This window comes from Prunus avium, chromosome 1 (genome assembly GCF_965620075.1).
Source record: "Prunus avium chromosome 1, drPruAviu1.hap1.1, whole genome shotgun sequence".
Classification (NCBI taxonomy): Eukaryota; Viridiplantae; Streptophyta; class Magnoliopsida; order Rosales; family Rosaceae; genus Prunus; species Prunus avium.
This window is the reverse complement of record NC_142284.1, coordinates 56,917,015-56,930,785: the sequence shown is the minus strand read 5'-3', so window position 1 is coordinate 56,930,785 and position 13,771 is coordinate 56,917,015. Positions and strand designations below refer to the sequence as shown.

General features: G+C 35.7%; 2 protein-coding genes across 2 annotated transcripts; one reads left to right on the top strand and one right to left on the bottom strand.

The window, feature by feature from the left end:
* Window positions 1-4,217: 4,217 nt before the first annotated feature.
* Window positions 4,218-6,333, top strand: LOC110752022 (transcription factor bHLH96). The gene is made up of 3 exons (XM_021952599.2): window positions 4,218-4,954; window positions 5,068-5,466; window positions 6,076-6,333. The coding sequence occupies exons 1-3, from the start codon at window positions 4,472-4,474 to the stop codon at window positions 6,166-6,168; spliced, it is 975 nt and encodes a 324-aa protein (XP_021808291.2). The 5' UTR covers window positions 4,218-4,471; the 3' UTR covers window positions 6,169-6,333.
* A 2,207-nt stretch (window positions 6,334-8,540) lies between these two features.
* LOC110751907 (RING-H2 finger protein ATL54-like) lies at window positions 8,541-10,192 on the bottom strand. The gene has a single exon (XM_021952449.2). It carries the CDS (start codon window positions 10,115-10,117, stop codon window positions 9,074-9,076), a length of 1,044 nt encoding a protein of 347 aa, XP_021808141.2. The 5' UTR covers window positions 10,118-10,192; the 3' UTR covers window positions 8,541-9,073.
* Window positions 10,193-13,771: the final 3,579 nt, after the last annotated feature.

Genomic DNA, 13,771 nt, shown 5'->3' with positions numbered 1-13,771 from the left:
GACCTCAAATTAATCCATTTTACGCGTAATTATTTTTAAGGAGAGCGATTAGTTGGTTGCGAGTAGTATTTTGTACATTTTCGATATTTTATCGACAATATCAACTTACATTCTCAATAAAATATCGATAATGTATAAGGTACTTTAAATTGATACTTAGTTTTCAAGATTTTGCAGATTATCTTACCTCCAACTTGTAAATTCATTCCATGGACTGTCTTCATTTTTTTAGCAATCAGAAATTTGTTTAGATGAATTGGAAAACAAGTGTAGATAGGCCAGCCTATCTAGACTAGATTTATTGATGATATACAGCTAACCAGAGCTTGTAGAGGATGAAATCCTTCACATGATCACTGTCTATTTTAACCAAACACTAGGGAAAACCCTTTTTAAGTTAAAATAGTTTTTAAGTTGGTGTGAAAAGGCACTCCCAAACACGATCATAAACAACTTCTTTACGTATCTTTCCGGAACAATCTTAGTCCATGTCATCTGATCAATTGGAGACACGTTCGGCCTTTGTAATGCATAGATCACACAAGATCGAAGATGAGTTTGACATTTGGCAAACTTTAAAAAGTAAAAATTATTGGAGGGAAACGCTCCAATGGCAAAACAAAACCTTACGTGAAGTAAATTTGATGGCAGATGCTTTGACAAATAAGTATATGCTCAGCCACATAGAAAACAATCATAGAAAAAAGACGATTTCAAAATTTGGTAAAGAAATTTGCTAAATACAGCATGATCAGTAAGTGAGTATATGAGTCGTTGATCACTGAGTCTTACATGTTGCAAGTATCCAATATATTTTGGTAAGAAAAAAAAAAAGTTCCCGTGTAAATCATATTGAAGAGGATGATGTAGATTTATTTAAGTCGTAATACAGACTGAAATTTTAACCCTGTATATAAATGAACTTAAATTAATTAGTTGATATCACTCTAGATCATCTTTGCAAAAAATGAGACAAATTGGAAACCGTTTCAACATCTAGTTGTCTTGTGTCCAACAAATCCGATGAACACGATGCTTCAAGAACGCACTAAAATTACAATTATTTAATTGAGTGGTTAAATGATATCGGATTGAAGTGATTTTTTGTATAGATAATTTTTGAATGAATATCTATAAAATAGAGGGTCTAGATTAGTGAAATACAATTCGGAATGGGCCCCATAAGGGTGTCATTTAAATAAGTTTATTTGATGGATCCCTCAACTAAAGCTCTCTCTCTATATATATTCATCCAACTAATATTGCTGGAATCAGAAAATAAAACCCAAAGCTGGAAAAAGAACAATTAGCAGGTTCCCAGAATTTGTGGTCACAATTCCATGGTTTCATGAACAAGTCAACAAACAACTATTCTAATAGGTTTTAGAATTTAATAAACCAGATATCTGGCCAAGAAAGTTGTGATTAAAACACCACAGAGAGTCAATTAATATATAAACCTATTTTGTACATTGTGCCAACTTGCGTAAGCTAAAAGGTTCTGCTAAGCGTACTTCGCGCATGAAGCACATGCCATTAGGGAACAGATTATGATAATAGACACAATCTGGATTAAAATCAGTGTTTTATTAGGTGATGAGTTGTGCTAATAAGGACCCTCTATAGGTTTCCACTGCATTCCACAATTGACAAAACCTAATATATAGTTAGACATGAAAAGGTAGGGTTGTAGTGTTGGCGTGCTATTTCACAATAGCCCTCTGTTTAGATTTCTGAAACCCTTCGATTCAGATCTATTCCTACTGATTAGGAGGATCAAATAGGTATGCTTGGATAAATAAAGAGTTAATGAAGTAGTCTTTTTATTAATGATAGAAATGCGATAACCGAAGAGAGAATCGAAAACAATATTTCAAGTATAGGTCGACATTCTCAAAATCACTTAAAATTACTTGAAAAGAGGAGAAATTATAGAATGATACTGTGCTACCACATCAGCTGGTAGCAATCCTAATGTGAAAAGAAAAGAGAACAAAAAAAAGAGGAAAAACTTAATGTGATGCTTCATACAATAAGTTGGTAGCAATCCTTACTCAACTGATAATTTAGTAGATATCAGATCAACAATACTCTAAAATAGCTAGGTATATTGTTTTTCAAAGTGATCTTAATTATGGAAGAAAACACTGAGTTTACAAAAAAAAACAAAATGACACCAACCAAGTTGCATTCTATTCAAGACTTAATTGGTCGTCGAATCTTATGAACTACAACTAGTCGTGATCCATTCAAGGGAATGCCAGGTTGGTATGGATTTTGCTCATTTTTTTAATAGATCGAAGGACGGTAAAATTGTAATTAAAACCAATGAATGGAATAACTCGAAAAACAATTCAATAATGCAGCAATATTAAAATGGGAAACAAAATTAAAATAGTACCATGGTGTTAGCAAAATTCCATGGAAGGGACACAAGAGAAGCCCTAGAGAATGTCTTATTGAAATTGGGTTTCATTAGTATTAAAACATATGACTAATTATATTTTGCACCCTCCTAGTTTGGAGTGTGAAGTAATTTGGTCCATATCTTTTAAAAATTAGTAAAAACAACCATGAGGTTTGAAATTGTTATAGTATTGGCTCATTCGTTCATTTGGCTATCATTTTCGTTGCTCTTTTTGGACGTAACAATCGATCATTTTGTACATATATGAACAGCTGTTTTTTCTTTTTTTTTTTCTAGAAATAATCTCTCCGTCTCTCGAAGGTTAGGGTTCTATTTAAAACAAATTCTTATTTGATGTCCATGTGACATATGCTAATCCAAGTGATATTGAGTTCACGACTATGTAAGCAAAGAATGGATCTACCGAGTTCTACATCAAAAAATAACATTTAACTTGTTGGGTATAATTATTCTAGAGATGGTTTGTCCTATTTTGTATTCTTGATTTTGACTCTTTTGTTAGTTTGTAGCATGTGTGGTACTCTTTCTTTAAGAAAATTTTAACGAGGCCACTGTTAACATATCGATTACTTTGTTTGCAATATTCTTTGGTTATTAATAAATTCTATTTTTGTCTAAAAAACGTGTTGGTCAGACTGATAAAGGGATCAATAATGCACGGAATCGTAACTCTATTGTTGTTTTTGTAATTTTTTACAAGAGAACAAGTAAATCCAACCCCCAGCCCTCAAAGATTGAATGTGTTATATCGTTCCTACAAAAAACTTATTGGTAGAAGTAACACACTAACACCATTGTATTATATAAGAGAAAAAAATTCACAGGGAAACAAAGGAAAACAGTAAAGTGGTGCAGAGGGTCTTGGGAAAGGGAGATGGACACATAATAAGTCCTCATCGGAGATGATTACAGAGTGGCCGTTTGTGAGGTCACATGGCTTTCCTCTGAACGAAGCTGGTGTGTCTTGTTTTCTTCTCTCTTTTTTCTGTCTCTCACTTTCTCTCTCTGTTCATAGATCTTCATCAGAATCTCTGAGACATCCACCAGCTTTTCGTCATCTTTCTCTTTTTCTATGTCCAAGTGTCCCGACCGTATTATTGCCAAATGAAACTAATGGTCACCTCCCCAAATCAGAAAATTATGAAAGAGAGTAAACACTGATCTGTTGAAAAGACCAAATTGGCCCTTCCATTAGCATACCATAATGGTGGGATGAACAGGGAGATGACCGTCCTCACAGTTAAAATGGTACTGTTCATGACATTGGGATATGCTCTTGGGCCCACACCAAGGAAATGTCTCCTCCAAAGGGTCCCACTATTGGATTATCTACCTACAATTTTAATTAATTAATAGTCGGCCGATTATAGGTGTTTAAGAGTTAATTTGTTGAATAAAACTATTTCTCCATGTGTTACACAATGGTTATCTTTTATGCAAGTGAGAGTAGTGTTACTAGTAATTTGTTGATGTATGTGAAGTTCACGATGCATTAACGATTACAAATTATCGATACTTGTGTAGAAGATTGACTATAGTAGTGTTCTTACAAGCGAATCGCATCATTGTAAAAAAGATGTTATCAATAATACGATCAATAAATAGAGTAAAAATAACGTTACTATCATTTGCTTAGTCGACTAGTATATTATTGCTATCTTTGGGAGAACCAAAAGAGAATCTCTCTATAATCTTTGATCTAGTGACTGGTCTACATGAAATCTCACGTGCAACACAATGTAGCTTTTTGTTTGTTATGCTAAAGGCTCTTTAAAAGGAACCAGGCTTTCTTATTTGGGGACGATAAAAGGGTGAGTTTGTTACTTGGTCTTTTGGGTGTAGTGCTTTGGACTTGAAGCCTAATACAATTTCTCTGATTTGGGTTTTCTTTTAGAGCAAAAAAGCTTCTCACCCTTTAAACCCTCCCTTCCTTTCAGAGCCACACAATAGCTCCTCACACACTATCTGAAAGAGCTCTGAAAATTCAATATACCAACTAAAACAGAGCTGCTGTTAGAAAAAGTGATTTTGCAGGGGAAAAGCATGGCATTAGAAGCTGTGGTTTACCCAAAAGAGTATCCATTTGGCTTTGGTTGCAAAGATTTCTACTCTTTCAATGGAGGAGGAGCTTCTTGGGGATGTGACTTTATCTCACAAGAGGGTCAAAACAACCACATAGAGCAACATTTTCTCAATGAAAATTGGGACTATTGCTCCTCATCTCCTTCACTTTTGCAAAATGTGAAAGAATGGGATCCCAATTCCTCACCTGAGGCCTGCACAGCAGACCAATCTGTCCCTCCAGGACACCTCTCTGCCATGGAAACACCACCACCACCACCACCACCGCCAACAACAACAACGACAAACCGGCGTAAACGACGTCGTACCAGAAGTAGCAAGAACAAGGAGGAAATTGAGAACCAGAGGATGACTCACATTGTTGTGGAGCGCAACAGGCGCAAGCAAATGAATGAGTACCTTGCTGTCCTCAGATCATTGATGCCACAGTCTTATGCTCAAAGGGTCAGTTTGATTATTTTTTTATCACAAAAATCAAATTCATAATTGGGTTTCTAACCAATAAATTGAATGTTTTTTGGACTGACCAAAATTCATGTGGTAAAAAAATGTTACAGGGTGACCAAGCATCAATTATTGGGGGTGCCATTAATTTTGTGAAGGAGCTAGAGCAGCTTTTGCAGTCCATGGACAGCAACAAAACGAGCAAGCAACAACCTTTGGCTGAGTTCTTCACCTTCCCACAATTCTCAACTCGTGCGACTCAGAGCAACAACAACTCAGCTGGGCTCCAAGCAAACGAGCCAAACATGGCTCAGAGCAACAGCAACCAGTGGGCAGCAGCAGACATAGAAGTGACCATGGTGGATAGCCATGCCAACCTTAAGATACTCTCCAAGAAAAGGCCTAGGCAGCTGTTGAAGATGGTGGCTGGGTTTCAAAGTCTCAGGCTCAGTGTTCTTCACCTGAATGTGACCACAGTTGATGAAATGGTCCTCTACTCTGTTAGTGTCAAGGTAGGTTTTACAGTAGTTTTACAGTAAAAGTCTTTTCAAATGATTGCTTTGCCTTTTCACAATTAATTCCCACTTTCCTCAGTCTAATTATTGTTAAGCAATCCCACACTTGGCAAACTCTGTTTTTATTCTTTTAATGTGTTTGCTGCTTTTAGGAATTTGAAAAAGAAAAAGGTGAACTTAATTATAATTTAAAATTTTATTAAAGAACAATGAAAGGAGTAAATAGGGACATCTAAGACTTTTAATCAACTTTACCGACTAATATTCAGTTTATAACCTCTTACTATTATATTATTTGCGCACCACATTTTTTTCATTTGCCTTTTGCATTATTTTACTATATTCGGCCAATCACGACATGTCATGCTAAGAACTTTTTCACGTTGCAGTCTATGATTGATAGGGAATAACAAAATAGTGTTATCTCTATTTCGTACAAGGTTATTTTGCATAAAGTCGGTGTGATGTGAAAGATGCAATTCATGTACTACAACGAAAAATTCTCTGAAAAGTGAAAATACACTAGCAATTATTCTCTTACCAAATTCACTATGGTTTTCAGTTACAGAAAAACCAATGTCTTTTTGTTTTTGTGAATTGGGACAGATTGAAGAAGGGTGCTTGCTAAATACAGTGGATGAAATAGCAGCAGCTGTTAATCAAATGCTGAGCAGAATTCAAGAAGGTGGTTTTAGCTGAAAGCTGAATTATTTTCTCTCAGTGGATCAATTTTTCTTCGCTCTCTTTCCTTTTTATTTTGTGTTTTTCTTCATCTTTTTTTCTCTGTTCTAAGAAGGTGTATGTTTGCGTATTGAGAAAGAACTAATCTAAGTCTCTACAGAGAAGCCACAATGATTGAAATAATCCCTCCAACACAGCATCTTTCCATTAACCCTAAAACCAGCAAAATAGACAGAAAATATATATTAAGTGCCTTCTTTCTCTATCATTACTTATTTGCTATAATTTAACATAAATCTGGGGGAATATTCGTTCCATTGAGAGTCCAACAGTTTGAGCTATGGAAGGACCGAAAGTGGCCAATTCGTACAATTAAGGGTAGGGCCCTCATTGTACAATCGAATATTTACTCATAGTCCTTTGAATAATGCATGAATCTTATCGTAAGTTTCTCCTAGTTGAGATTAACTTGCACATGGATTAATTCCTTTTTCACGACATGCATTTGAGTTTCATGTGTGTTTCGTGTACATGTTGTGAGAGAGATTATATATGACGATTATGTGCCAAGAGGAGGATGAAGTCTGATGCCAACCCTAAATTAAAAAAAATATATCTGATGCTAATTAATCAAAGTATAAAACCAGTTTACTCAACTTAAAATTTTAAGGTTTTCTTAATTTTAAGGTTGTTGTTACAAGTTACAAAGGACAATACCTAGAGAATAAGGTTGGTGTCTCAATTGACATGAAGTCCCGAAATGGGATGTTCATTCCTTATTTTTGGTGAGAGTAGCAAACCTTTTTACAGAATCCTCATGGGTTATTGGGCCAGATGTTAGCTTGTGCATGTGCAATGACAAACTAACTGGGCGATCAGCTTGGATTGAATTGGAGTTGTTCATGTGGCTGACTTCATTGACTAAGTTTTATTTCATACGCGTACCCACTTTTAACTGAATTGTAGTGTCACATAGCAAAAACAAGTATGCCACATATAACCACAATCGCGTGGGTAACTATACATACAATTTTTCTTCTAACATTCCCACATGCACCAAATGCACATGAGATTTTTTTTTGGTCAATTTAATTTTCATTCAAATAGAATGTACATGAATTATACCTATCTTATTTGCTTTATATTTTTTAATTGACTACCAGAGCACTTTAGATAATGCGTTTTGGTAGGAAGTTGCCTTGTGAGCAAGAAGTTTCGGGAATAAAGAAGTTGCGATAGAAAGTAAAAGCTATTGGATTAGTCATGAAGAGTTTTTTTGATAAACATGTTAAGTCCAAGTTCTGAGCAAAAACGAAGAAGTTTCATTTACCAAAAGAAAAAAGAGCGAAGAAGTTTCGTGAATGAAATTATGGCAATTCAAATTAAAGTTGTTCTGTTTTTGGCACGTTATAATGAGTGTATAAAGAGAAATGACTGGGGCCAATGAAAAGATAAAAAGTTAGCTTTACACACTGTTGCCAATGGCTACCTCTGCGTGTAAAACTTAGCCGACAAAACAAGACAAATGTCCTTTCTTCCTTTGGTTATTCTTTAGTATCAAGAAACAAATTTCCTTCTTTTTATCCGTTGAATTTTTCCGATGAATTTTTTAAATAAAAGTAATTCTGACGATCTGTTTATAGAAGTAAATAGGCTGCAGCTGGGCTTTGTGAAATTATGATGCTGCTCGGAACCTTGGATATGCAGATGTTCTGGTAGCAGAAACTATTCAAACTAATGGGCATTTGAGATTGTTTGCTTGAGGCACACCCAACAGAACATTATCATTTAAGAAGATTCAAACAATTCCATATACTTTTATATTGAATTTAAGATTTGAAGGAGATCCTCGAGACATCGGGTTATGGCGATTTCAGACTTATATGTGGCTCCGTCTCTGATTTCGAACTCGAGCATTCCTTGCATTATATGTATCGTGAAGCCAATTCATTTAGTTGCTAATCCGGTGGTAAATTTGTTACATTAATTGTCTAGTGCTACTTTGTGTCAACAACAGTATTCCATTCCCTCGGTTGTACTTGCTTTTTCTTTGACCTAACATAGGAGGTTTCTACATCAGAGAAGAGAAAAAGATCTTCGACTGACTCTGGTCAAGTGGAGCTAACTTGCCCAAGTTGCATTCTCCCAGAAACTCGTTTTCTTGCAAAGATGGTCTTTATCCAGCGATTATTCTCCAATCCACACCAAACCAGGCTGACCAATATTTCAAGCGTTAGGTGACATTTTAAGCGTAATTTAGATTATTGTCTTCTAACAAACCCTATCCTTACAATACCGTATTGAACAATCGAAGGGTTAGAAAATTTGGACAAGCCAAAGGGCTAAAAGATTCCTGGGAAATCAAATCCCATGGCAATTGGTTCATCAAAAACTTTATCTGCATAACCAAAATAAGAGTAACAATGGCATGATGACATCATTAACATGGTAAGTAAATGCATATCAATAAACTTATGCAAGAGGCTCGAAGTTCAAGACTTGACAGCATTTATCTGCATCGAAGCCATGCGTTCGATTCTAGTATTCTTCCAATATCGCTTGTATCGACACCAAGAAAGCCTCAATGAAACTACTTCTATCGTCTTTACTAATCATTTTATGGAGAGCATCTTCAATATTTTATGGATAAGTCAACATGCCTGTTATAGATTAGTGTACAATATGTTTAGTATGTATATATATGCATGTAGCATTGTTATGCAGACATCAATTGAATGCTGCATATGCAGTAATAAAAGACTTAAATCTCTTTTCCTCACAACTCATAATTTCAAATCATGTGTCACTTTGCATGCCACAGAAGCAGAACTTAAGCACCCTCAGCTTATTGAGAGCACATGAGAAATCTCTATTTTATAGTACAAACATCTCACCTCGAACACTCAAACAAACGTCACAACCTTTACTGGGGAAGAATATAAATCATGCTCCACTTACGTCTCAAAGACCTCTTCATCAAAACAGGGCTTAAATGTAGAGATTGACCAATTGAAGAATGTCGCTTTCGAGCAACATCCGAATGCAATTTCTCAGCATTCTTCAATTTGATGACTAACTTGTTTGCAGCCAAGGAAGAATCAAAAGACCAGGACCTCCTTATAAGTTCAAGAATGCAATTCCCATTAGAGTTTGTTGCCTCCTTTGATGTATTTTCAATACCAACTTGGTGTTCTTCTTCACCTTCATCCTCTGTTTCAGCTCTGCTTTCACAAACCTCATCATATCCCTGTTGATTATCCACACCCAATTCAATTTCACTCTCAGAATTTTCCACTTGGGTCTCTTCATTTGTGTCCATAGAAGCCAAATTTGGAGGCCTCAGAATATTAGCTCGGCACAGCGGGCAATTCGTGTGAGACCTCAACCAAGTATCAATACAAGAGACGTGAAAAGCATGGCTGCACTTGGGCAACAGCCTGAGGGTCTCATCTTCCTGAAACTCATTCAAACAAACCGAACACTCGGCTCCTTCAATCAAGCCCTCATCTTTCTTGTACTTACAAACTGTGATTGAATTTATGATTGACTGTTGCAATCCAACGGTGGAGATGAGCCACACTGGATGGTCTACTTGGTTCTCTGCAAGAAACTCCTCATCTGTGCTGCCAGATTGGGAGAGAGAAGATCCATTGCCTCTGTAACTGCACAAACTTGTGTAAGACTTTACCACAATAACATAGTAGCCAATAAGGAGCAAAAGACTGGCTAGCAAAGACACTAAGAGCACCACATATGGTGAGATATGGTGGTTTTGGTCATTTTGATCAATTGCAGAAAATGGTGGGGGTGGTGGGATGTAGAAACCTGCATAAGGGTAGCAGCCATATGCACAATCTGGGCCACAAAATTCTGGACAGGCAGTTTGGTTTGTGGAAACTGGTGCAGCTGGGAAGAGTTTTCTGTGCTTGATCACTGCCATTAAAGAAGTCTGTGCTGAGGAAATCATGAAGCAGAGAGAATTGAAAAAGAAGATGAGAGACAAAGAGGGAGTGAGGTAAGCTGTCACTTTGTTTTTTTTCTTTTGTGTGAATTAGAAGAGAAGAAATGAAGTAAATAAGGTAAAGAATCAAAACACATCTCTTTCAAGGTTTAGTAGGAGAGTGTGTTTGGTATTTTTTTTTGTGCAAAGTCAGGGAAAGTCCATGCCTCCATGGCCCTGCATGGGCTTACAAATTCTTTTGCTACAACTAGTAATTTTTTGACTGCATTTTTCGTATGCGTCTTCTTCTTAGGCATATTGGGATTCAAATTCTCATTTTTGACCTACAATGCTTTGAGTAACTCTTATGAATGTACTTATAGAAAATCTAATATCATTGAATTTGAAACGACTTAGATGCAATGAATCATTTGAAATCAATGTATTTTTAAGAGCATGTTAAACCTTTAAAAAAAAATCCCTAGAACAAAAATGGGGCTAAAAAAACTCAGACAAAAATTAATGACGCAGTGTAAAAGTCATGAAATTCATATAATTTATAGACCGTATAACATAAGTTTGGTACTAATTATATCCTGAGGTCACCTTGTTGAAATTTTGTTGACCATGCCTAACTCAGATTGTATAAGGGTAAAGTGAAAGGTATGTTTAGGTTTTAAATCCTCTTAGAAGCAAAAGGAAAAGAAGTAAAAAGTCTCATCAAATGAAATGGACAGAGTATCTGCTGCCTTATAATTTAGAAGGTTTACCTTCTGTTCTTGTGTTCTGACTCAGCTTGTAATTGCTAAACCTTTATGTCTACATATAATCAGCCCCCTTTGGAAACACTAGTGTGCACATTAATTTTCAATAGCACAATGGTAAGAGCATTTGCATGTAGGTCAGTGGTCTCAGGTTCGAACCCTAATGACACCTCCCCTCATCCTTGCAAACTTTGAAAAAAAAAAAAAAAAACCAATGTTTGACCTGACCTAGACTTGGGTCAGACGGCCCTGAGCTTTTATGATTGGCCACTGGCTTGGGCTTGGTGGTTGGGCTTTGGGCTCAGTCAATGATTGGGCCAATAAAAAATGACACAAACATGGCAAGTGGACAATAATTGTAATTAAAGGAATTCAAAGTTTGAACGTCACACACACTTACATATCATGCTAAAGTTCATTAGTTTAGCATGGTTAGGTGGTAATTCAACATTAGAAAGGACTCCTATAGATTAAGGGGTAAAACGTAATTTACTCAATAATAAAAAAATAACACATAATGCAGGGTTAGGTGGTAATTCAACATTAGAAGGGTTGGCTTGCATTGTAGGAGTAGGAGAGAAACTCTTATGCCATAGGGATAACACTTTTTGCTATCCCCGATCAATAACACAATGACACGTGAGATAACTTTTTCATGTGTCATTGTGTTATTGGCTAGAGATAGCAAAACAATGATATCCTCATTACAATATATATATATATATATATATTTGGCATTGCAGGTATGGTAGGAGCATTTGACACTGGGGTTCGTCATGCCAAGTTTGATTAGTCCAAACAAAAATTAAAATTTTCGAATTTTTCTCAAACCACCCTAAACCAAAATATGAAGCATTCAATCACTTTTTCTTCTGTTTGAAAATGATAATATGCATTTTAAAGAAGATTTTCACATTTTTCTTTCAGTGCACATGAAAAATGTAAAAGGACTGTTATGATATGCAAATCACAAACTTTCTTTTTGGTAGAAATGCTCACTCTCTCTCTCTCTCTCTCTCTGGAGAATTTTATCAATTATGCCCCTGTATTATTGATGAGGGGGACATGCCGTGTGGCACACTTTTCTCTTTGTATTTTGTCAAGTCAAGTTGTGATTGTGAAATATAAATATTAAAATGAAGTCATAATTAATAATTTTGTTTGTACAAAATTATGGCACAAGAATAGTCAAGTTGTCAACACAACACGCATTTGACCGTGGAGGGCTATTCGCACTTATATAAAGTATTAGATGAAACAACATAGCAAACGAGCTTTACCTATTTATTATTTATACAAATAGTATCAAAAAATATGGAATTCGAACACATGACTTCGGGTGTAAGATTATTTCTTTTAATCACTTATTAAGCTATAAAAGCCCCTTGCTGCAAATAACCTTTTTATGATATAGCATTTGAAATGTTGTATTGTGTTATTTATGTTAGGCTTTTTATCACAAAACATCCCTGACGTTTGCGAAACTATCAGATTGCATCCTTAAAGTTTTTTTGTATCACTCATGGTCCCTAACGTTAATATAGGTGCTCTTAAATAGTCCCTCTGTCAAAAAAACTGTTAAATCCAGGGATATAATCGTCAAATCAATCTAAAATTAATATATATATATATATATATATATATATATATTTATATTTATATTTATTTATTTATTTATGTTAATGACTGTTATCGTTGGCAGAGGGCTTAGCTGGATTAATCCATTTTGAGATTTCATTGACAAACTGTGTCTCAACTATTTGAGAATCACCAGAGATATCAAATTCCTCCATCACTTTTGCTGCACAGTCATCGTCATCCGGACCTACTTCTTCTATTTGTATTCCTAGGATCAATGCTCTCAGCTCATGTGATGATATGTCTGTGTTATTATTCTCGTCTAATTTGTGAAACAGCCTGCAAATAAAATCAGGAAACGACTAAACTAAAGATAGAAACCTGGAACTTACCCTTGTATATAAGTTTGAAGTTGATCTGGAAATTTGACTTTTAGTGACGAAAAATCTGAAGAACACTGTCGCAGAAAATGTTTAGCCACGAAAAATGTGATGAACATCTGTTGCTAAAAACTTTTCGTGACGAAAAAGCTTCAAATTTATGGGCAAAACAGCAGCTGGGTTTTTATAGTTCAATTTGTTTATGTTATTCCATTCCATTTTCAGTGCTCACCTTTATGTTATTCCCTTTCATTCATGCTTCCTCTTTTTCTGGCCTCCGCCATTGGAGTATGGGCGTGTCACTGTCATATACCATGAATTAACAAGCTCCCGAGGTATAGCTGCACTAGAAGATCTTAGACTCTCAACCAAATCTGGAAACAAGTTCTTATTCTCCTCACTTACAAACACAATTGCTACACCCTCTTCTCCCAGCCTAGATGCCCTACCAATCTGATGGACATACTCTTTCATGGAATTTGGCATGCTTAAAATCAACTCCACGAGATCAACTCCACGGCCTAAAATCCCAGTGGCCACTTGGAATTGGCTGGAAACTAAATTTTTATATATATTTTATAATTTTGGATTGATTTTTTATATATATTTTATCATTTTAGATTAATTTGATGATTATATCCCTGGATTTAACAGTTTTTTTGACAGAAGGACTATTTAAGAGTACCTATATTAACGTTAGGGACCATGAGTGATACAAAATAATTTTAAGGATGCAATGTGATAGTTTCGCAAACGTCAGGGACATTTTGTGATAAAAAGCCTTTATGTTATGAGTTGAACTGCTCCCACCAACGTAGGGACAGTGATGATATAGGCTTTCCCCAAAAGTGTAGGGTTCCTGAGTCAGCAAATTCAGTATGCACGTGTTTTGAGCTATTTGTCCACAGCAGAATCTCAGATAATCAGATTGGAACAAAATTAGGACCAAATTTTTGCAT

Excerpts from the sequence above, each read along its gene's own strand:
- LOC110751907 (XM_021952449.2), bottom strand. The coding sequence starts at position 10,117 with ATGATTTCCTCAGCACAGACTTCTTTAATGGCAGTGATCAAGCACAGA.
- LOC110752022 (XM_021952599.2), top strand. The coding sequence starts at position 4,472 with ATGGCATTAGAAGCTGTGGTTTACCCAAAAGAGTATCCATTTGGCTTT. Across the intron at positions 4,955-5,067 it reads CACAGTCTTATGCTCAAAGG|GGTGACCAAGCATCAATTAT; the intron begins GTCAGTTTGATT and ends AAAATGTTACAG. Across the intron at positions 5,467-6,075 it reads TCTACTCTGTTAGTGTCAAG|ATTGAAGAAGGGTGCTTGCT; the intron begins GTAGGTTTTACA and ends GAATTGGGACAG.